General features: G+C 37.0%; 1 protein-coding gene across 3 annotated transcripts in view; it reads right to left on the minus strand.

Moving 5' to 3' along the window:
- Positions 1-23644, minus strand: part of LOC110454509 (rho GTPase-activating protein 18-like) — a 38512-nt gene extending 14868 nt beyond the window's left edge. The window contains exons 1-10 of one of the 3 annotated variants that reach the window (XM_021504040.1): positions 23402-23644; positions 11881-12062; positions 10470-10532; positions 9523-9698; positions 8554-8734; positions 8048-8205; positions 7383-7430; positions 6198-6360; positions 2284-2375; positions 1028-1105 (exon numbers count right to left, since the gene is read on the minus strand). In XM_021504040.1, the coding sequence (XP_021359715.1) occupies positions 1028-1105; positions 2284-2375; positions 6198-6360; positions 7383-7430; positions 8048-8205; positions 8554-8734; positions 9523-9698; positions 10470-10532; positions 11881-11995 (1074 nt within the window). In that variant the 5' untranslated portion in view covers positions 11996-12062; positions 23402-23644. Of the gene's footprint in view, positions 1-1027; positions 1106-2283; positions 2376-6197; positions 6361-7382; positions 7431-8047; positions 8206-8553; positions 8735-9522; positions 9699-10469; positions 10533-11880; positions 12063-20019; positions 20167-23401 lie in introns of those variants that run through there. The other 2 variants (XM_021504042.1, XM_021504041.1) reach the window with 2 other exon arrangements.
- Between the last annotated feature and the right edge of the window lie 248 nt (positions 23645-23892).

Raw genomic sequence — 23892 nt, forward strand, 5'->3', positions numbered from 1 at the left:
GAGAAGAAGATTTTTGAAATTTTAGTCAATTTGACCCTTTTTGGCCCCGCCCCTCAGGCCCCTGGGGGCTTAGGACTAAACCGGCAACTATTTTTGTTGACCTTTGTCCATGGAAGGTCCCTGCAAAATTTCATTGAAATTGGTTCAGGGGTTTCGGAGAAGAAGTCGAAAATGTAAATTGTTTACGGACGCACGACGGACGACGGACAAAAGGCGATCGCAATAGGTCACCTGAGACTTTGTCTCAGGTGACCTAAAAATGTATTGTTTAATCAATAATAGGATAAGATTATCCACTATCAAATCAGCATCCTTAGAACTGAATTGTCCAAGTGGTACAGTGTAGTTACCACAGCGTTACTTATTGTTTACGTTGTAGATCACATGTATTTACTGTAATTTGTAGAAATAGATATCTGCATTGACGTGTGATTGTACGTTTGGTGTTTCACCTACATTGGGGACAACATGAAAGTATTTATACTTTTTAGGTAGATTAAATAACATGTAATGTTGCTTGACAAATTAAACAAGAACAAGTTTAGTGAATTATAGAATCGTTCAAAACTTCAAAAAATTTGAATTATTAATTATAAAATGTGCATGCTCATTGTAAGTTAACATGAATTGAGCAAACATTTGAGAAAAACAGTTTTCTGTATCTGGTAGGGCGTCCATTTTAGTCAGAATACATTTAGTGGTCATGGTGCCAGAGTGAGTTGTTAAATCATAGATGCACTTTAATAAAAGCTTGTCAACATTTAAAGTCCATTTTTAGATAATCAAGAAGCAACCATGAACCTTCCAACATGTTTAATGAAAATACTTACTTTTCAGGAAGATTTTTTTTTTAAATTTTTTAAATTTTTTTTTTTTTTTTTTTTTAAAAAATGAGATTTAGGCAATTTTTTCCAGGNGAAAACATGAGATTTAGGCAATTTTTTCCAGGACATGGTCACTTTTCAATGTAATTTATACAAATCTTCAAATATTCGTCCATTTTTTATCAATTCCTTATCTAGTATACCTTTATCCTACCAGTGGAGCCTGGTACTCGGAGAATACCCTCTGTTTCTAGACAGTGACCCTCGATAAACTGGATAATCTGTGGATATAATTAAACTTTTATAAGTAACATGATAAATTTAAATTAGCATGCCGCAACGTCAATCAATACACAAAATACTTCATGTCAAGAGCTTATTACACAGAACCCTGGCCAAAATACATCTACATACTCTAACCAGTGTTATACAAACATGGATCTCTAGGAAGTTGAGTCTATAGATAAAAAAATTACTAGCAAAAAATACCCAACTGAGGGTAAATTCTTTGGATACACAAATATTGTGGTCCTTATAAGGCCAAAAAAATTGATAACTTGGTTCTCAGGCCCGCGCGCATTTTATTTTAGGGAACCGCATTGCCAATTTTATTGTGAAAGTAATAACAAAAAAATTGTGAATGCGCCAGCTGTCTTTTAAAAAAATCCGAAAAATTGGTCCGCATGTCGTTTTTACTCTTAAGTCACCCAAGTCCCGAAAAACGTTTGAATAAAGATAAGGATTGATATACAGGCGTTAAAATGATTATGACTTATAAGTCTTGTGTACAAATGGCGCTCATTTCGGAATGGGGGGGCTGTGATTCTCGTCTGGAACACCGTGGGGGGATTTTCGGAGGCTTGCTCTATGGTGGGTCTCTACACAACTATAAAAAGACAAGGTAATGCCCACAATGAACGTTTTACAAACTACACAATAAAAAAAAATCGCCCTCGTCTCGTTTTTGCCATGTCAAATTCCACCCTGCTGCATATCTTTTGAAAAATATTGGCCTGTCTCAGAACCAATTAATTAATTTTATTTGGCCTAATAGTACCTTGATAAAAAAAAAAGAATAGTCCTTCATCCAAGCAAGTAACAGGTTGAATATCATGACTTCAAACCTCTTGTGTATTCAACAGAAGTTGTTCAACATCTAACATGATCCTTATCACCTTTATCGTAAAGTAAAATATCATCACCCTAGGCCGCTTGTTATTCATCAGAAGTTGTTCAACATCTAACATGATCCTTATCACCTTTATCGTAAAGTAAAATATCATCACCCTAGGCCGCTTGTTATTCTTAAGAAGTTGGTGATCAATTTTTAATGCATTAAATTACTGCTGTGGAAATGAAAGTGGGTCAAGGTCATTCGTTTGAACAAAACCGATAGTCCGAATCATCTCCTTAAGTCCTTTAGGGCAGGTGAAATAAATATCATCATTATCAGACTTACATCATGAAAGATGATTGGGGTGGTGACTCGAGAATCTATTTTCCGGTCATTTTCTAAAAGTGCTTGTAAGGGAACACCAAATAGACCATGATCTGAAACAGACAGGAAACGAAATATGCATCCCAGCAACCAGATGTCATAAGTATAACTGTGTTATGTCCTGTCGAAAATAGTAATATGAATTGTGGTAATTCATGTATATGACTTTTAAAGATTGTTTTAAATTATTGATGCAATTTTTTATTAATCAGTGCAACACCTGACTGATGGATTTGGGGCCAATTGTAGAGGGCAACTTGAAGTATTGCAAATGTGTTTATTTTAATGACCTCAAATTTTAGGACATTGAAATGTTTTAACACATATAAATGCATTAGTGAAATGATGCTTCCACAAAATATGTATCTTGTATTAGAGAACAACGCATCCATAAACTTCAATTGGTGCATTTATTTATTAAGCGCTTTATGAAATATTTCGAAATAAAGCACAAAAAGTTTTATTACCACCACTTAAATATGTATGCTTACAGTATTTACGATATGAAAGTTTGTAATAACGAAAATTGACTGTGTAGAAATTATATTTCCACTTGAGTAGCTGTTTTTTCTCTCTCTCATTTCCTTGTGTGTACGATAGAGCTGTCCAGGGTAAGATAGAGCCATCCAGGGTAAGATAGAACTGTCCAAGGTAAGATAGAGCCATGCAGGGTAAGAAAGAGCTGTCCAGGGTAGGATAGAGCTGTCCAGGGTAAGATAGAGCTGTCCAGGGTAAGATAGAACTGTCCAGGGTAAGATAGAGCTGTCCAGGGTAAGATAGAGCTGTCCAGGGTAAGATAGAGCTGTCCAGGGTAAGATAGAGCTGTCCAGGGTAAGATAGAGCTGTCCAGGGTAAGATAGAGCTGTCCAGGGTAAGATAGAGCTGTCCAGGGTAAGATAGAGCTGTCCAGGGTAAGATAGAGCTGTCCAGGGTAAGATAGAGCTGTCCAGGGTAAGATAGAGCTGTCCAGGGTAAGATAGAGCTGTCCAGGGTAAGATAGAGCTGTCCAGGGTAAGATAGAGCTGTCCAGGGTAAGATAGAGCTGTCCAGGGTAAGATAGAGCTGTCCAGGGTAAGATAGAGCTGTCCAGGGTAAGATAGAGCTGTCCAGGGTAAGATAGAGCTGTCCAGGGTAAGATAGAGCTGTCCAGGGTAAGATAGAGCTGTCCAGGGTAAGATAGAGCTGTCCAGGGTAAGATAGAGCTGTCCAGGGTAAGATAGAGCTGTCCAGGGTAAGATAGAGCTGTCCAGGGTAAGATAGAGCTGTCCAGGGTAAGATAGAGCTGTCCAGGGTAAGATAGAGCTGTCCAGGGTAAGATAGAGCTGTCCAGGGTAAGATAGAGCTGTCCAGGGTAAGATAGAGCTGTCCAGGGTAAGATAGAGCTGTCCAGGGTAAGATAGAGCTGTCCAGGGTAAGATAGAGCTGTCCAGGGTAAGATAGAGCTGTCCAGGGTAAGATAGAGCTGTCCAGGGTAAGATAGAGCTGTCCAGGGTAAGATAGAGCTGTCCAGGGTAAGATAGAGCTGTCCAGGGTAAGATAGAGCTGTCCAGGGTAAGATAGAGCTGTCCAGGGTAAGATAGAGCTGTCCAGGGTAAGATAGAGCTGTCCAGGGTAAGATAGAGCTGTCCAGGGTAAGATAGAGCTGTCCAGGGTAAGATAGAGCTGTCCAGGGTAAGATAGAGCTGTCCAGGGTAAGATAGAGCTGTCCAGGGTAAGATAGAGCTGTCCAGGGTAAGATAGAGCTGTCCAGGGTAAGATAGAGCTGTCCAGGGTAAGATAGAGCTGTCCAGGGTAAGATAGAGCTGTCCAGGGTAAGATAGAGCTGTCCAGGGTAAGATAGAGCTGTCCAGGGTAAGATAGAGCTGTCCAGGGTAAGATAGAGCTGTCCAGGGTAAGATAGAGCTGTCCAGGGTAAGATAGAGCTGTCCAGGGTAAGATAGAGCTGTCCAGGGTAAGATAGAGCTGTCCAGGGTAAGATAGAGCTGTCCAGGGTAAGATAGAGCTGTCCAGGGTAAGATAGAGCTGTCCAGGGTAAGATAGAGCTGTCCAGGGTAAGATAGAGCTGTCCAGGGTAAGATAGAGCTGTCCAGGGTAAGATAGAGCTGTCCAGGGTAAGATAGAGCTGTCCAGGGTAAGATAGAGCTGTCCAGGGTAAGATAGAGCTGTCCAGGGTAAGATAGAGCTGTCCAGGGTAAGATAGAGCTGTCCAGGGTAAGATAGAGCTGTCCAGGGTAAGATAGAGCTGTCCAGGGTAAGATAGAGCTGTCCAGGGTAAGATAGAGCTGTCCAGGGTAAGATAGAGCTGTCCAGGGTAAGATAGAGCTGTCCAGGGTAAGATAGAGCTGTCCAGGGTAAGATAGAGCTGTCCAGGGTAAGATAGAGCTGTCCAGGGTAAGATAGAGCTGTCCAGGGTAAGATAGAGCTGTCCAGGGTAAGATAGAGCTGTCCAGGGTAAGATAGAGCTGTCCAGGGTAAGATAGAGCTGTCCAGGGTAAGATAGAGCTGTCCAGGGTAAGATAGAGCTGTCCAGGGTAAGATAGAGCTGTCCAGGGTAAGATAGAGCTGTCCAGGGTAAGATAGAGCTGTCCAGGGTAAGATAGAGCTGTCCAGGGTAAGATAGAGCTGTCCAGGGTAAGATAGAGCTGTCCAGGGTAAGATAGAGCTGTCCAGGGTAAGATAGAGCTGTCCAGGGTAAGATAGAGCTGTCCAGGGTAAGATAGAGCTGTCCAGGGTAAGATAGAGCTGTCCAGGGTAAGATAGAGCTGTCCAGGGTAAGATAGAGCTGTCCAGGGTAAGATAGAGCTGTCCAGGGTAAGATAGAGCTGTCCAGGGTAAGATAGAGCTGTCCAGGGTAAGATAGAGCTGTCCAGGGTAAGATAGAGCTGTCCAGGGTAAGATAGAGCTGTCCAGGGTAAGATAGAGCTGTCCAGGGTAAGATAGAGCTGTCCAGGGTAAGATAGAGCTGTCCAGGGTAAGATAGAGCTGTCCAGGGTAAGATAGAGCTGTCCAGGGTAAGATAGAGCTGTCCAGGGTAAGATAGAGCTGTCCAGGGTAAGATAGAGCTGTCCAGGGTAAGATAGAGCTGTCCAGGGTAAGATAGAGCTGTCCAGGGTAAGATAGAGCTGTCCAGGGTAAGATAGAGCCGTCCAGGGTAAGATAGAGCTGTCCAGGATAAGATAGAGCTGTCCAGGGTAAGATAGAGCTGTCCAGGGTAAGATAGAGCCGTCCAGGGTAAGAAAGGAGAGGAGGTAATATCTATCTGATACCCCATTTCATGTGACATGACATCACAATGGCTCAACAATGACGTGACATCACGAATTCGGAAAATTCTGATGCCCCAATGCGGAAAAAGCAATGTGACGAAATTAAAACCTTTTACGATCAATGACATATAAGTTTTTGTCAAAAAAGCTCTGGGGAAAAATTGATGTTTTCAAAATGGTAGCTTAAGTCCAAATGCATTTTCTTGGTTTCATAGCTTATCCTGGTAGTTGTAATGAGATAAAGAAACTCTTTCATGCTCAAGGGGTGTAGGAAGGAGGAACTCCACCCTCTGGATTTTCAAATTTGGTAAAACCTTTAGCAAATTAAGGCCTGGGTTTTACCAAATTTGAAAAACCCTCAGGTGAAATTTCCCTGTCCTACACCCCTGGGCATGAAAGAGTCTTATATCCATCCTAAATTTTACAGCAGCTTACATGAATTATGAAAATATTTAGAAATATTTTTAATGAAATGTGGAAAATATTCCTTTTTTTCTGCTTCTTTTTAGGAAAATAAAATGCTTTTTTTTTGCAGTGGAAGCAGCTGCTTCTATTTGTCTTTAAACTGGCAAAACTCTATCACTGAGGAGGGACCGACACATCACGTACCTTTCACCCTTTTCTTTGCCTTTCGATGCCTGTAGGTGATGTTATGATTATCAAACATTGAGGTGAGTTCTAAGAGAGCCAGTGACCTTATTTGGGACATGTCACTAGCACTGAGGTCACTCATTTGTGTCACGCCAAGCTTATCGTGTACAAGTGTAAAATTCTGTAAATAGAAATACTGGTTGTGTAAATTTTAAAAACAGGTATTTCTTTTTTATATTTTGTTTTAGTTTCAGATCTTTTTTCAATACAGTTTAGTCTTATACATATTTTTGTATATACTTACTGATTGTGTAAATATTAAAAACAAATATAAGGAGAAATCCTATTCCGTACAAAGAGAAATTAGATTCAATTAAATAGATTAATGAAAAATCAGACATATAAGGAAAGTGTGCGATTCTACGCTAAGCAAACTTCGTAGTATACTCAATCAATAAAAACAGGAATACCAAAGAAAAGTAACATAATTTACTGAACAATTAACTCATTCACCTCTGAAATTTCATAATGAACTATTCAAACCTTGGAATTGGAAGAGTTCAAATGTGTTTTCAGGGGTGAATGAAATGCATAAATCAAGGTTCGCGAGTATACACCCCTCTCCCTCCCTGGTAGATATTCTGCTTTGAATTGTTATCAGATGCACACTGGACACCACAACAAAACAAATTCTGTCAAAACAAGTTTTGTTTGATTGTTTGTCTGTTTGTTTGTGTTTTTTGTCCTATTAACAGTTATGGTCATTTATGGACGTGGCAGGTTTTGGTGTTGGAAGAAAGCTGAAGTTCCTGGAGAAAAACCATGGACCTACGGCCAGTATCTGGTGACTGCCCCACGAAGGCCTCGATCGAACCTGCGACCAAGTGGTGGAGGGCTAGTGGTAGCAGATGGCAAACGCCTTACTCACTTGGCCACCGCAGCCAATGTCAAAACAGGAATATAATGACATTTATTGACACCCTTATCCTTAAGTGAAGCTTGAACCATTGAGCTCCAACAGGCAAACAGTTTTTTATTTGTAAAAATAAAACTCACAGTATTCAAATTAATTAAACTGAGACAATAAACTTACTTCTCAAGCCTGGAGAGACTTATAGTCATTAAGTTTATCTATTGCATAAAAACGATTTTCACAAATATTATTATGATAACAATTGTTTAAGGTAAAATTTAAAACCTTACTGGTAAATTATCTCCAGTTTTCTGCTGGGATCCCTGGTGATACACAAGCTAGAAAGCAAAAGTTAAAAGAATTATAAAGTTTTCATTGCAATAAGACATGATGACAGTAAGCATAACAATGAAATAAATTAACAAACAAATATAAGTTTATGAAATCATAGATGACCTTAAGGATTCCTGCCAAAAGTGTGAAACTGTTTTTTCTGCATAATTCAAGCATTAATTAACCAATACTGAAAGGAAAACCCATACTTTATTGGACTTTTAAGACAATTAAAATAATTCAAGATGAAATAAACAAAAATAGTCAATAACACAGTAACAGTGTTCTGATCAGCGGAAAAAAAATCCAGCTAGACCAGGATTGACCCCCACATTTCTGACACTGAAACTCAGATTGTTATATACCAACGCTCTGACAACTATAGCGAAAATTTCCCAGTATATTGTATATTGTCAGTATCATTATTTCCTTTTATTTCCATCTCTACCTCTTGCTCCACAGTAGGAATGACGATTGTACAGGGTTTCACTTCTGATATAGGCAACCTAAAATCATGCTGTCTGTTATAATATCCCGGTTTTTATAATACTTTTCTTTTGCAAAGGGATTAAAATGAGTGGGTTCCAATGTATCATCTGACTCAGTATTGACTCGTACGTACCCTCTGCTGGCCCCGACTCTGATGAGTAGAATCATCCGGTTTCAGTTCAAACATGATGTCCTCGTGGTCGGATATCGACGGCAGGCTGCCACCAGAAAGCCTCGACCCTACAGGGCGGTGGTATGTTCCCTTAGGATGGACACTCAGCATCTCTATCCCTAGGTGTGGCAAATACAGTTATACTTCACTTTTCTAATACAGTGAGTCATTAATTGTCTTTCTTTTATGAAAAATGGAATACAGTATAACATATTGTAAAAAAAAAAATTGAGCAGTTTCAAATTTACAGTTTGAGCATTATTTTAAAGAAAAAAATATTAGGCCTTTTTAGCTCTGCCTACTGTTCAGTCAAAGTGTGTTCATTTATCGTGGAATATTTCTGCACCACCTGAACTATTTCAACCAGGATAATGCAAATGCGAGCTTCGTTGTGTGAGTTCTATTAACAAAACCACAGTGGAAATCTTTAGTGTTTATCCAGCAGGTGGACAGGGAAACTGTCTTACCTGTTTGATCAGGGCTCACAGCCTCGTCTGTCCTCCTCCCAGACATAGAGTAACCTCCCCTCTTCATGAATGATCTCTCCTTTGGCTTACTACCATGTCGCACATGGTCATGAGTTGTCTGCCCTTCCCCAATAGACCCGCCTGATAGTCGATGGAAAGATCCTGGACTGCCATAAAAGCTCTGAATCAAAACCAAAGCTTAATCAGAACACAGAACTACAGCTATTACACCCTGTACATCTATCTATAAAAACCTTATTTGTATATCAATGCACATAGTATTACTCTATATCGTTAAATTTCTCAAGTTCTGCATGTAAGCTTCAGATACATTACTGAACTAGTGTTTCACAAAGTTCACTTATACTTTTTAATGCCATACAAAGGCTTTTGTCAAACATTCTTATTGTAGAATCCATTGACCTCTGATGAAAATCAAGTGATACATACTGTATAATGGGTTATTGATCCAGGCTTTTTTTTTTCGTAATTTTGACCAAAAATTTAAAAAAAAATTGTACACGTATTATAATTTACGCAAGCAATGCGTGTGAAGGAAGTTAGTTTTCTCACAGAGACGGGACACCCAGCATATAAAGTGTCAAAAAGTCAAATGAATAGGCTTCATTACAGCATTAATTGAGCAAAATCAAGTAAGTGTATTTTGTTAAACAAATCCTTAGCAAAACTATTACATGAGTGATATAATCTATTTTCAAACATCTCCTTTTACACTTGATGTAAGTTTATTATCACAACTCATGTTTAAACTTGTCATACGGTAAATTCTGATGTTTCACATACATTTGAAAGAAAAGAAGGTAATAGTGAATTTACTCAGTAACTGTATATCAATTTTCACACATACTTTGAACAGACTTAAATATGTTAATTAATTACTGCATTCCAATCCTACTTTTTGAAAACCTTAATCCATGCACAAACTGGGTATTTTCTACAGGTACAGACCCCGTTGACTGTTTCCTGGCTCGGGAAGATATCCCGAACATCAGTTTTGTTCTGCTTCTGTCGTTTACGCATCGTAGTACTGAGAGTGTCCACACGTCGCTTCACAACAGCAGCCTGACTGGAGGTCAAGGTCGCCGTGACAGCCTCCATTTCATCATCGGTCAACCCATGTCCATCTATGTCAATTAAAAGTTGAGATCCTTAAGATCTTATGGAAGTGAAGCAAAAATTGTATCAATATCCGCTCTCTGATTGTACACATGTGTTTGTATTGTACATGGCAGTAACTCTATGTGTAATTCTTGTATGTACTCTATTCTCATCGCAACAATTTAACGATTAATCTAGGAAATGAAAGACGATACAAAAACAATATATTTTATGGACATTTTCTTATACATACAGTATATATATGCCTAACTGTAAGGGATGAGGGCATTCAAGCAATTATAACAACCCCAAAGGGACACTTCAGGTCGACAAAATAATGAATATATTAATTGGATGAATGTCAATATATATCTACCATATGAATAACCTGTGATACAGTGTCATAAAGCCATCACATAAATTATGTTTATGTAACGTGTGTAATATCACTCCGGAAATGGCGTCACAATTGAATAGGAACAATCAATGTGACGTCACGGCATCGTGAAGCGGACGCAATTTTCATCGTTTCAGAGGCGACAAAGTGCAAATTTTCTTTTCAGATCACAATTATCGGTTTACTTTGTATTATATGATAAAAAGAATCTGTCATACGTTTCCCTTAATAAAAGACTTATGACACTCAATATGGATTTATCATATTTGCTCGCTAGAGGCTCGCAAACATGAAAAATCCAAAACTTGTATCATAAATCTAATATGAAGGGAAACTTGTAACAGATCCTCTATTTATGATTTTTCAAATCTTCAAATACACAAGATATAGGGCAGCCTACCTTTGATTCGATTAACGACAGCATCCAAGCCAACCTCCTTCAGCCATCTAGCCTCCTGTTCCCCTGTCAATGAAATACACTTAACTATCAGAGAAAACTCCACAATATAGATATCTATACTACAGTATTGCCAGAGAAAACTCCACAATATAGATACTTGTATTGACACAACAGCAGTTTGATACATCAGATTCCACTTAATAACAAGTCTCTTTATATCACATGTCACTTTATATCATGCTATTTAATGTCACATTTCATCAATATAATGTTAAACAAGAAGCCATTATAAGTGCAGATGGGGTCTGACCTTACCCAATCTTTTTAACCTGGTCAGTCAAGCAGAAAATCTAGGTCAGAAGTAGCATCTGAAGCATTGCATATGATAAACATCCTTAAGATCCATAAGCCAAATTGCACGTTATGTTGATGTCAGGGATGATTAATAACTTGAAACTGAGCTTAACCATTCTTCTTAACCTTAGTGCAGACAGACAGACATTTGTGGACTAATTATTACAGGACAATGAAAAAGTTTTTGTTGCCATTTTACACTAAACACAATATATGTTGGTGGGCTTATTACCAAGCATGGGCTTATTGCTGGATAAATATAGTACATATTTCAGTCTGCAATATACGACCATCATCAGGGCTTGATGCCAATTACATAGCAAGCCGAAACATGTATACGAGAAGCAAAGATCTCAATTAAACTATTCTTGTGGTAAATGTTTTTTATTACGTTTTATCATTGAAGAGTTCTAGTGTATCCACCATAGGATTTGCCCAAGAACACTACCGTTGTTTTTAGTTTCTACACAAATATATTTGGATCATTTATCCTTAGTTATTATATTTAAAACACATGTATGGACAATATATAGTTTTGTGTCATTTCATTGATGTAAATTCCTCTTAATATCATGTCTTATTGCCAGATCCCCAAAGTATCATATTTTGTCAAAATATGCTTTTTTTATAACATATATTAAATAAGATTCATCAGTTTGGAAACATGTAATATCAAAGCTTTACATACTGTATTGAATAGAATACTGAAAACATGAACAGAGATGAAGGGGGACACCAGTTGAGTCATCTGTATGACCCGATACTGACAGAACAGGGGAGGGGGCTAGATCTACACCCTACCATATACACCTATTTGGTATGGTGTGTATATGCTGTCTATCAATAGGCCAACACTTTGCGTCGAGTGACTTAAGAAATGAACAATTCCCTCACATCGTTGTACAGGTTAAAACAATACAAATCACTCACTCAGTCATTGCATGATAAAGGGACCAGTCGCTCTTAAAATGTTACCACACATTTTATATGTACATTGTTCGTGTATAAAGCAAAACTTTGAAAATATGGTTTTATTTGACAGAAAATAATACCGTACCATCCGGGGTTTTGGGGAGTTCATCCTCTTCTTCCTCCTCATCAGGATCTTTGGTACTCTCTATATCATGGAACTCTGTCCAGTAATCTTCAAGTGAAGATCTACTTACTGCCATGGCAACCGCATCCAACCATCCTGTACTGTGTGTTTCTAGGAGGAGATAATTAACTCTGTCACATCGCCTGAGGAAACAAAAAACACATGCGATGAAGAAATGCATTAAAATCAATCATTTAATTAAATTTCTACCAACAAGTGTCTAATCAATGACAAAATCTAAATTAATTCTTTTTTTAAATAATTTTGCATATACCCTGTATATACCCGGATATATGCTTGATTATCTTCTTTTGATCTATTTTCGTTTTCTAATTTGACTGATCTAGATTACTGGCTCCGTCAAAGTGAAATGTTTATACTGTATACTGAGAAGCTTTTGCCAACACAAGTGTTCGACCTTCACCGTTAAAATCCATATTCACCGAGTGTTAACTTCGCCCTTCATATCTTATTACTACTGGTATACATATCATGTTATTTACTAATATACGCTGTAATGATAAATTTGCGTTCATATTACAGAGACTGAAAATGGCCAAAGTGAAACTGCAGCAAACATTTCCCAGTTTACAGTATACAATACATGTATAAACTTATAGGACTCAATCGTCAGTATGGTTCGTGAATCCACATCACAAACAAATGTACAGGTGATATTGATATATATACCTGTACAGTGTGTTACATTGTACGTAATGGTTCATATATAACTACATCATCTCTGACAATTATACAAAGTCATAAAACAATCCCAATTATAATTACCTGCGCCAGGTGTACATGAAAGGTCAACACCTGTATGTTTACAACATCAGGTGAGAATTTATATACCTGTATTGACATTTCCTGAATGCTAATTAGAAACCTTCTATCATATTAAACTCTTTCACTACCAGCTGGTAGTATAGGTATGATATATAGAAAGGTCACTTACCTACATGTACCTCTCACAATACCTGGCAGGTTTACAATTGATCTAGACAGTTAACACCTCCAGTATATATCTATATTGACAGTCATAGATAGTGATATTATCGTCGACTCCGTGACTGTGTTTGTATGATATTGATTGGGAGCGCGGATATTAAACTAATTGCCCATCACAACATTGAATGTTAAATATTAATGTTTGTTTATACATCTAAATTAAAAACATATATATAAGAGCTATAGGTCATTTGACTTCAGTGTCCATATCGGTCACTAAACATCCTAGCCGGGGTCGCACAACATCTAATAACAAAAGGTCACATGATAACACTTTCTTATAATACTCAGTAATTATGATCACAAAACATCTAATGTCATACGACAACAATGTCCATAGATAATGGGGTCACACAACAACTAATGTCTCACAACAACAATGTCCATAGATAATGGGGTCACACAACTTATGTCTTACTACAACAATGTCCATAGATAATGGGGTCACACAACTTATGTCTTACGACAACAATGTCCATAGATAATGGGGTCACACAACAACTTATGTCTTATGACAACACTGTCCATAGATAACGGGGTCACACAACAACTTATGTCTTAGGACAACACTGTCCCTTAAAATGGGGTCACACAACAACTTATGTCTTATGACAACACTGTCCATAGATAACGGGGTCACACAACAACTTATGTCTTAGAACAACACTGTCCCTCGATAATAGGGTCACACAACAACTTATGTCTTATGACAACACTGTCCCTCATAATGGGGTCACACAACAACTTATGTCTTATGACAACAAAGTCCATAGATAATGGGGTCACACAACAACTTATGTCTTATGACAACACTGTCCCTCATAATGGGGTCTTATCAGTCAACGATCAAAACTATTTTCCCGAGGAGTTGGGACCCTCCAGATGAACTGTTTCCCGAGGCCGCAGGCCGAGGGAAACAGTTCATTTGGTGGGTCCCAACTCCGAGGGAAAATGGTTTTGACTGTTGACTGATAAGGCATGAAACAACTGTTTTGTTACTTAACAATGAAAAACCAAAAAGTTCTATGTCGAATGTGATGTTTGGGTCTACCGACAGACGATCGTCAACAATGTCCATAGATAATGGGGTCACACAACTTATGTCTTACGACAATAATGTCCAAAGATAATGGGGTCACACAACAACTTATGTCTTACAACAACAATGTCCAAAGATAATGGGGTCACACAACGTAGGTCTTACAACAACAATGTCCATAGATAATGGGGTCACACAACAACTGATGTCTTACAACAACAATGTCCATAGATAATGGGGTCACACAACTTATGTCTTGCGACAACAATGTCCATAGATAATGGGGTCACACAACGTAGGTCTTACAACAACAATATCCATAGATAATGGGGTCACACAACAACTTATGTCTTACGACAACAATGTCCATAGATAATGGGGTCACAAAACTTATGTCTTGCGACAACAATGTCCATAGATAATGGGGTCACACAACTTATGTCTTACGACAATAATGTCCAAAGATAATGGGGTCACACAACAACTTATGTCTTACAACAACAATGTCGAAAGATAATGGGGTCACACAACGTAGGTCTTACAACAACAATGTCCATAGATAAAGGGGTCACACAACTTATGTCTATGACAACAATTTCCATAGATAATGGGGTCACACAACTTATGACTTACGACAATAATGTCCAAAGATAATGGGGTCACTCAACAACTTATGTCTTACAACAACAATGGCCATAGATAATGGGGTCACACAACTTATGTCGTACGACAACAATGTCCATCGATAATGGGGTCACACAACAACTTATGTCTTACAACAACAATGTCCATAGATAATGGGGTCACACAACTTATGTCTATGACAACAATGTCCATAGATAATGGGGTCACACAACTTATGTCTTATGACAACAATGTCCATAGTTAATGGGGTCACACAACATATAATGTCATATGACAACACTGACCAGAGATCTAGATAATGATACCGTCTTTATGAATAACAATTTTGTCTAATATCATAGACTGGACAAGTCCAGTTTAAATATGTAGGGTTGAATGAATTAAAAGGATTATTTAGATAACTATACAGATTTCACTAAGGAAATCACTGTTATACATATCATACTCTGGTGTTTATGAACAAAGCAAAGCAATGTAACTCCTATAATTCTAGTAGGATTATGTAATAATGGAGGAAAGGGATGATACTACAATACCAAATTAACAGGCACGTACTCTAGATAATATGTATCGATTAGACAACAGAAAAAACTCCTGACCGACCAATCAAAATATTGTATTTACTTCCTCTTATAAATTTGTTAGACAACCACACAATACATTTTACAAACGACACCCGGTCAATTTGTATCTCATTTTTCCCTGAATGAACATGGCAGAAATTATCTCAGAGTAAACAGTCAACAAACAGGAAGACGATGGGGTACAATTAAGTAAATCTAAAGTTAGTAGGAAACCCCGGACAGGTCTTTAAAGCTATAAACACTAAAATATGGTATTTTTCCATGATTTCTTAATATAATTTCTGTTATTACCGTATTTATCCTGCAAAAAAAACAACACATAATCTGTGACTAAAAGCAGGATATATTTAATAACTTGACAATGAAAAAGCTTTGTTAATTTGTATATCACCCTAACTGCAATATATTTTGGTGGGCTTATTATAATTATCAAGCATGGGCTTATTGACGATATATACGGTATGCTTGATTCTTAATAAATGCTAAAAGTTCTACAAACTCGATGGAAGATTCTCCTCTGTGTGAGTCATATAGCATGCTTCCAGATATTATCAAAAGTTCACCAAGTCTTGCATGAGCCACAGAATCTAACCATATACATGTAAGTAGGTTACTTCAGGGTTCAAAGTTGTGTACAACCGTGTGTCATCCAGGTACATCGCTTTGTTGCTAGGTGCTACACAAACATTATAATCACAATGGCGACTTATAGAATGGAATGATATAGCAGGTCAAGGCTGAAGGTTAGAACAAAATATTGTATCAAATACTGCAGAACGGATAGAAATCAGTTTCTGAAGGAAATTTAAAAAAAAAATGTAAATGAGTACAGATTTCAATCACCCTTTTGAACACCTGCAGGCTCATGAAAACAAGGCAAAGTAAGGCAATACATAGATCCCCCATCAGTTAAATGATTTCTTTATTTATGGAGATGTACACCTATCTCAGGATACTGACCGACTTTTCGTACTTGACACTCAGAAAATCCCAGAATGAAGATATGTCCCAAACAAACTTTTTCAAACGTTGAGGTCAAAGGTCAAACCATAGGTCTCAGTAACCTACTTTTTATACATGACACTCGCCATCCAAAGATGTGCTTGCAATAATTACAAAATCAGGTTACTCCAGGTGAAATATTAAAGTTACACTATTAATATATACCCCGGACAAACTTTTGGGATGGACAGAATTAAGACGGAAGGAAGGATGGACGGACAAACAGAGTGCAATTTTTTTCAAACAGAAACATTAGCCTTTTAATTAGCAAAGAAAATTAAACATTTGCCCGACTTAAAAAAAACTATTACTTATGTTCATGTTATACAAAGTTTTGTTGAATTTGGCACTGGCCTGGTAGTAAGAAGTAGTGGTTCGCGGGTATATATATATGATAAGAAACAATCTCAAATACATTATATAATATTCTTGATTTTTATAAAACTTGCTGAAGCTTATAATTATTCAATAAAAAAAATTGTATACAGTGCAATGGGGCTTTGTTTGAGATTCTCTTATAATCCGAGATGAATACATGATTGTTATTACCAGGTAAAATTGTTTCATTATCGAACTAACTCAGGTGTCCAAGATTAAATGAACTCTCATATTTCATATGAATGAAAATTATGAATAAAACGTTCTTCTGAAGATGCACAGCATGCATCCTGTTGATATTTTATTGACAAGTTTTACTGCTAACTTAATTACTGAATGATGAGGCAGCAGGTGTAGCTATATATATAGGTAACAGCTGACAAATTATATATTTTTTAAAACAATGTGGGAGTGAAAGTGATATATCCATGGCAACAATATCTGCAATCTCCATGGCAACAGCATCAATATCCATGAATACAACATCAATTTCCATGACAACATTTATTTCCATGACAACAACATCAATTTCCATGGCAACAACATCAATATACATGAATACAACATCAATTTCCATGACAACATTTATTTCCATGACAACAACATCAATCTCCAAGGCAACAACATCAATTTCCATGACAACAACATCAATTTCCATGACAACACCATCTATTTATATGTTATATTCCACAGATGCCAGAATCAATTTTCATGGCAACACCATCAGCATGAACATTCTGTAATTACAGCATCTTCATAGTTTACAATGAAGACCATGCATACTGCTGTCATATACCAAAAATCAAGATGCATCAGAATCAGACCATCATGCTCTTGACTACAAAGTAAAGGTAGTTATTTGGCCAACTCAGATTACAGCAGAACAGCTGATCACTGTCATATGTAAAACATCTGAAAAGCTTTTGATTTGACGAAATACATTTGTATCGTAAATGTTAAAATAGGGGAAAAAGACCAGCTTGGATACATCCTCGAAATCAAGGGGTTTTATGCTCACTTTACGCTTTCTGCACTGATAGTACCATATTTTACCGGCAATAAGCCCCGTCTCGCAAATAAGCCCCTTCCCGCAAATAAGCCCCCTCCCAACTCATGTAAATGTCCTAGGAACAGGGTGGGTGCCTGCCATTAAGCACCCCCCCCCCTTTTTGCAGGTGGAAAAGTGAGTCGTTTGGAGAGAAAAAAACGAAAGTTAAAAAAACATTTATTTGTGTCTGTGTTGTTTCTTTAAAATCTGCATCAACAGGTAGATTTAGGTCATGTAAAACCTTTCAAATTTTACAATACTGATAAAAACAGCAACGCAATTACAAAATGACAATTGGTTAATTAGACCAAACTGGTACGGTTCAATTGTAACAACAACTTGTGATCACTGATAAGACACTCGTGGTTCTAGACACAACAAACCCCACGCTGAAATCACAATAGCGTCGCTTTGACACGTTGAGGAGATTCTGACGTGTAGAGTTCCAAGCCGTATTCAGAGTCTAGTTTATGATTATGGTAAGTGCGTAACCCCTGTATATCGAGGATGACAAGAACATGAACCTGGGACAACTAAACAACTCAGCTACCTTGCTAGGGCATATTGGTTTATGCGGAACATCCGTTTTTCCCGATTTTAAATGAAACATTTTCCAGTATAAATCCTGGCGGACCTGCAAATGTTAATGCATGCAAGCCTTGCAAGGTTTTGTCAAGGCTCATCTGAAAGCACCATCAGATAACTAAGGTCCAACATCATGTCATAAACAGTTGGACTAACTAACCGTTTGGATCGCAATTCACGAAAGTGGCCCGCAAGTCCAGTTCTTTATATTCGTCTCTCCTTCAACAAAGTCTCTGACCTGAATGACATAGGAGACCCTACACCACATCGTGGAAGTATATATTTAGTTGGATGCCAAATGTAACAAGAAAATATATGAAAGGTACATAAAGGCTTCATAGACCATATATATAGAGAGAGAGGATCGTACACGAGTTTCCATTTGATCTGAGATTTTTGAAACGAGTTGAGAATGTTATTATTGGGAGGCTCTGCTACAAAAGTTACAAATTATCCTGGTTTTTATACACGTACAATTGTACTTAGCATCAACAAAGCCTTGTTAGCTTTGTAGATTAAAAGAGAACCCACTTCTTCTTGTTCTCCTGCCATTTATACATGTACAGAAATGTGTTTTCATCATTTGTAATTTGATTGCATTAAAGGACAAGGTTTCTGATATTAATTTTAATCTATACATGTACATTAAAATTCATATCAGAAACCTTGTCCTTCAATGCAATCAAATTACAAATAATGAAAACACATTCTGAAAAAGGTCTGATTTATGCTATTACTATATCAAGCTAACAATACTTTGCATACATTAAAGTAGTGAAGGTAGGTCGACCCTCTACTTTGCTATACATGGAGTTATAATAGGAGGGATTTGACCAGACAGAGCTGTAGTAATGCGATCACCTGCATGCTACACTTTGTAGGCTTACTCATTGTTCACTTATAATGTGTACTAAAAGTGTATACAATACACCACAAAACTATTGTGTTTAGTTATGTGAAACAAAAAGCAACAGCACCTTGCCTATTTTTTTTCAAAACATTCTTTCTCCATGTATAGAGCACACAAACACATTCTGTAGAGGGTTGACACTAAAATGTAATTTTTCTGAATTTTTGCTGGAGCTTATAATGAATCTTTTGCTAGCCAAGCTTAAGGGTTACGATCCGGTCTACCAGCTTTCTTGAATCAAAACCCATATTTCTAGTTGATTCACAAAATAATGCACACTATCTGTGAAAGATGGATATTTTTTTTCTTTCAAAAAACAACTATATAATATAAGCACATAAAATGGATTCTCCTTCTGCAGACGTGGTCTCTGATTCCTACAAAAAAACACATGCCATTTCTCATGATCAGCCAAATAATGTTTCGGCACATGGGTGATTTCAACCTCATGAATAATTTGCAAAAAGTGCCTCTATCAGACTACGAAAAACTTTGAAACTCTTGTTTTTGGAGGAAAAGCAATCAAAACATCCTTCCAACGCGGTTCTGAAACCATATTTTGTACATCAACTAGAAATTTGGTTTTGATGCAAGAACGCTTGGTCAATTTTCGATATGGAGATCGAGCTTTAAAAAATGTCCTCCCTTCTCATATATATCCTTATCATTTGGGCTGGTGGCCTTTTTACCGAAAGTTGATTTAACCCCTTAAACCTGTAAAATTACTCTGAATCCCTTACTTTAAGTCCAAATATAGCTGTAACAAATTTGCAGGTCCCTGTGACCTGGCTTGAAGTCCCAATATAGTTCTATATATATACAATACAAAGTTATGAGGAGGTTATTACTGTATCTAATTTATAAATGAAAAACAGTAGTTGGACGGACACGCAGTACTTACTTACGTAGAGATTCTTGTATGATCCTTGATCAGGGCCTCAGGTCACTATTTTAGTATTCTAATTCAACACCCAAGTTATATAGAATGATATAATCTGACTATCTCTAGGTTTTTGTAATAGGAGGAAGGACCATATATATATAGAACTCCTGCCACTCCATACAGTTTATTATAAAACAAGATTACACAGCGGTGACTCAAAACAGGTTTTCAATCCTTTCACACACATCGTCCCCCGTATAGGATGATAGAAACCTGTTAAGTTCTCAATTAAATTTAAAATGTCGTCAAAGTCAAGATTCCTATTTATAGTTGAACATACCTTCCTTGTCTACATTTACAGGTAGCTAGGTTTGTTGATATAAAGTTATAACCTGTATAAGTTTAACATAAATATAGGTACGTAAACATTCACCTGTACCTGCATGATAAACTCACCATGTGTACAGAGTTTAAAAGAACTTAGTAGAAGTCTATGGACGCATGAACTGATTAGTATTTTAACTATTAAATTCAAGCATATATCTAAAAACCTCCCCATCCCCAGCACCCCCTTCCCATGAAATTTCACTGCAAGGGTAAAAAATTTAACTACATGGATTTGAACGAATCTATAACATAATGGGTTTATGGATTTTGAAAATGTGTGGGGAAGGAGGGTGGGGATTGGGGTAGGGAGGAGAGGGGGGACGGGGGAGGAGGCGGGACAAGTCATCATTGCAAGGTCTGTGGGGTGGGGGGATGGGGTTAGGCTAGACAAGACATCATTGCAAGGTCTGTAAGATCTACCCTCACAATATTACGTATCCATGCTAAATCAATACCCATGCTGACTAATGGTGTCATTACAAATATTGATATTTTCACATATCACTATTTACATTAAGGTATTATCTGTACACACCAAATTTATATCCATCATAAAATTGTTCTTCTAAGCGGTTTATTTACTACCTGTCGAGTCCTACCATAAGGTCAGAGGTCACTTCACCTATCTATAATCAATCTTAATATAGCTACACTATCTATCCACGACTATATATATTTATACAGGTATGTGTTTATATAAATTACACAGGTACATATGACTCCCTACCGGAGAAGGTTTGGGCTCAGGAATCTACTGGTACACACATAGAAATACATATCTCATAGGTAAAATATTTAAGTTTCAGATAGCTTATCATTCACTGGCTTATTTATAGCACTTCACACCTGAATAATACAGGTAAAAAATATCTTACCTTATATGTCTTAAATATTATGCCACTTCGGTAAAATTAAAATCACTTGTACACATTTTTTTTATTTGATAGAATTTATTTTGAAATAAATTACTAAATTATATATCTGATTATAATACTTATTTGTGTTTAAATCATTTAGTGATTTTTAATCCATTGAGATTTGTTTGTAAGAATATATTACATAATTTGTGTAAATAAAAAATAATCATAGACAATGAAATATTCTGAAGGTAATTACATATTACAAACTGTCTTAAAAAATAGTACACTATATGTTATATTAATCTGTCTTTGCGTATTGCAGAGTCATCTTCTCTTGAGAGCAGGTATTGANATGATTGTTACGTCATTGGTTTGTGTGAGAATATGATGTCGTTTTCTCAAAAATTGATGTCGTTATTCTCACAAACAAGTGACGTAACAATCAATACCTGCTCTCAAGAGAAGATAACACTGCAATACGCAAAGACGGAATATGCTTTAATGGGGAACAATATAATGCTACTTTTCTTGTGATATATTTTTTAATAAATGATTCAAAATGATTTTTTATAAATCCTAATGAATGACCACATTCACACAGTGAAATAATACCTGGGGTCAAGCTAAAGAGCAACAATCCTTTTTTCATACAAAAAGACAACTGTCATATACATATTTAAAGGAAATTAAAAAGAAATTCTTCTGTTTGTCACCCCGCTATGGTATTCTATGTGGTACTTTCCCAGGCAGTCAATATAATAAAAGTAAACACAGGCATTGTGAATAAAACAACATTAGAAAATGATGATAATTCCTAACCAGAAAATATAAACACATGCACAGTGAATAGAACCTAGAATAACCTAGGAGTAAATTGATGGTAATTCTCAGACAGTAAATATAGACACATGTGCAGTGAATATAACAACCTAGGAGAAAATTGATGGTAATTCTCAGACAGTAAATATAAACACATGCACAGTGAATATAACAACCTAGGAGTAAATTGATGGTAATTCTCACACAGTAAATATAAACACACGCACAGTGAATATAACCTAGGAAAAATTGATGGTAATTCTCACACAGTAAATGTAAACACATGCACAGTGAATATAACAACCCAGGAGTAAATTGATGGTTATTCTCACACAGTAATTATAAACACATGCACAGTGAATATAACAACCCAGGAGTAAATTGATGGTTATTCTCACACAGTAAATGTAAACACATGCACAGTGAATATAACAACCTAAGAGTAAATTGATGGTAATTCTCACACAGTAATTGTAAAAACGGGCATAGATCGCTTTACTTGTAATACTAAAAAATAGGGGTCTCCTATACTAAAAAATACAAAGGGATATAACGGCAGACTGAAATCCGTTACCCCCTGAATTTTTTAGTAGAGGAGACCCCTATTTTTTAATATTACAAGTAAAGCGATCCATGCCCCTGTGGTAATTCTCAGACAGTTAATAGAAACACATGAACAGTGTATAGCAGTTTAGCTAAAAGGATGATGATAACTCCTAAAAAAATATCGAAAGGTTTATGTAAATAAAAAACTACTTAGTGAAGTACAAATTTTAGTATTATTCATATAAAAAGTCGGGCTTTACAATAATCAGGCTAAAAGGATTTCACAGAATACGAGAGATTGCTTCTAGGGCCAAGCAGAATTATTTTGTTTCTCCCCCTCCCATACCCCCTTTTCCTCCGGCACTATACGTACGCGCCTTGGACGCTCCTGTAAGCATACACTCCGAAAAAGATTTGCTACGCCACTGACATCTATCTGTCAAAATGTCTTAGTCTGGTGGCAGGGCTATTGAGGAAACTCGGGCTATTGGCTATGCATCCTCCCGAGGGACCTAATATTATTGAAAATAGTACACGGTAAACTTGTCTTGTTTAGTTTGATTTGTCACTGCATGGGTCCACAACTCAGCATGTTATGTGTCGGATCAATTGACTACAACAACAAGCATTGTTTCGTCCTCTGTGATTATGGCATATCAGTTCACTGACAACCAGGTATTGACAACCAGGTAATAAGACCCAGGTGTGATCTGGAGCTTCACTCGTACACACCTGTGAACGTATACGTACGTGTATATAAAAGTTCAGCTGCTGTAAGTCACACTTACCTGGAGGCGACTGTGTCTTTAAATATCTGATTGCTGCAGGTGAATTGGAGAACGGCGGTGAATAGCTGGACTATCTGTTGCTATATATGTTTACTTATTAACACACAATTCTCATCAAAGATTACCGGAGATAAATTGAACTCCTCTGAACGAATTAACACGACCGTCTTGTTTTACAAATATAGAAACAAGTCCGGTACTTCTAACTTCACCTGTCCGCTCACTCGACCATTTACCTGTATAACTTCCTGTTCGGATTACGCATGCGTAAACGCCCTTGTACGTAGATAACTACTTCAGTATGAATGAATATGAAAATATTGAAATATTGGAGCACGGAAGTAAATTATCAATGTATTGGTCCGTGTTTGATGTCATGTTCTTATCAAATGCATTATTTAATCTGTTCTATTTCATTGCAAAGGATTTCATTCTAACTGATCATGCGCCAATACAGATACAGTAAAAGTGGAAAAGGAACTTTGCATTGC

Source organism: Mizuhopecten yessoensis, unplaced genomic scaffold (assembly GCF_002113885.1).
Source record: "Mizuhopecten yessoensis strain PY_sf001 unplaced genomic scaffold, ASM211388v2 scaffold7903, whole genome shotgun sequence".
Lineage (NCBI taxonomy): Eukaryota > Metazoa > Mollusca > Bivalvia > Pectinida > Pectinidae > Mizuhopecten > Mizuhopecten yessoensis.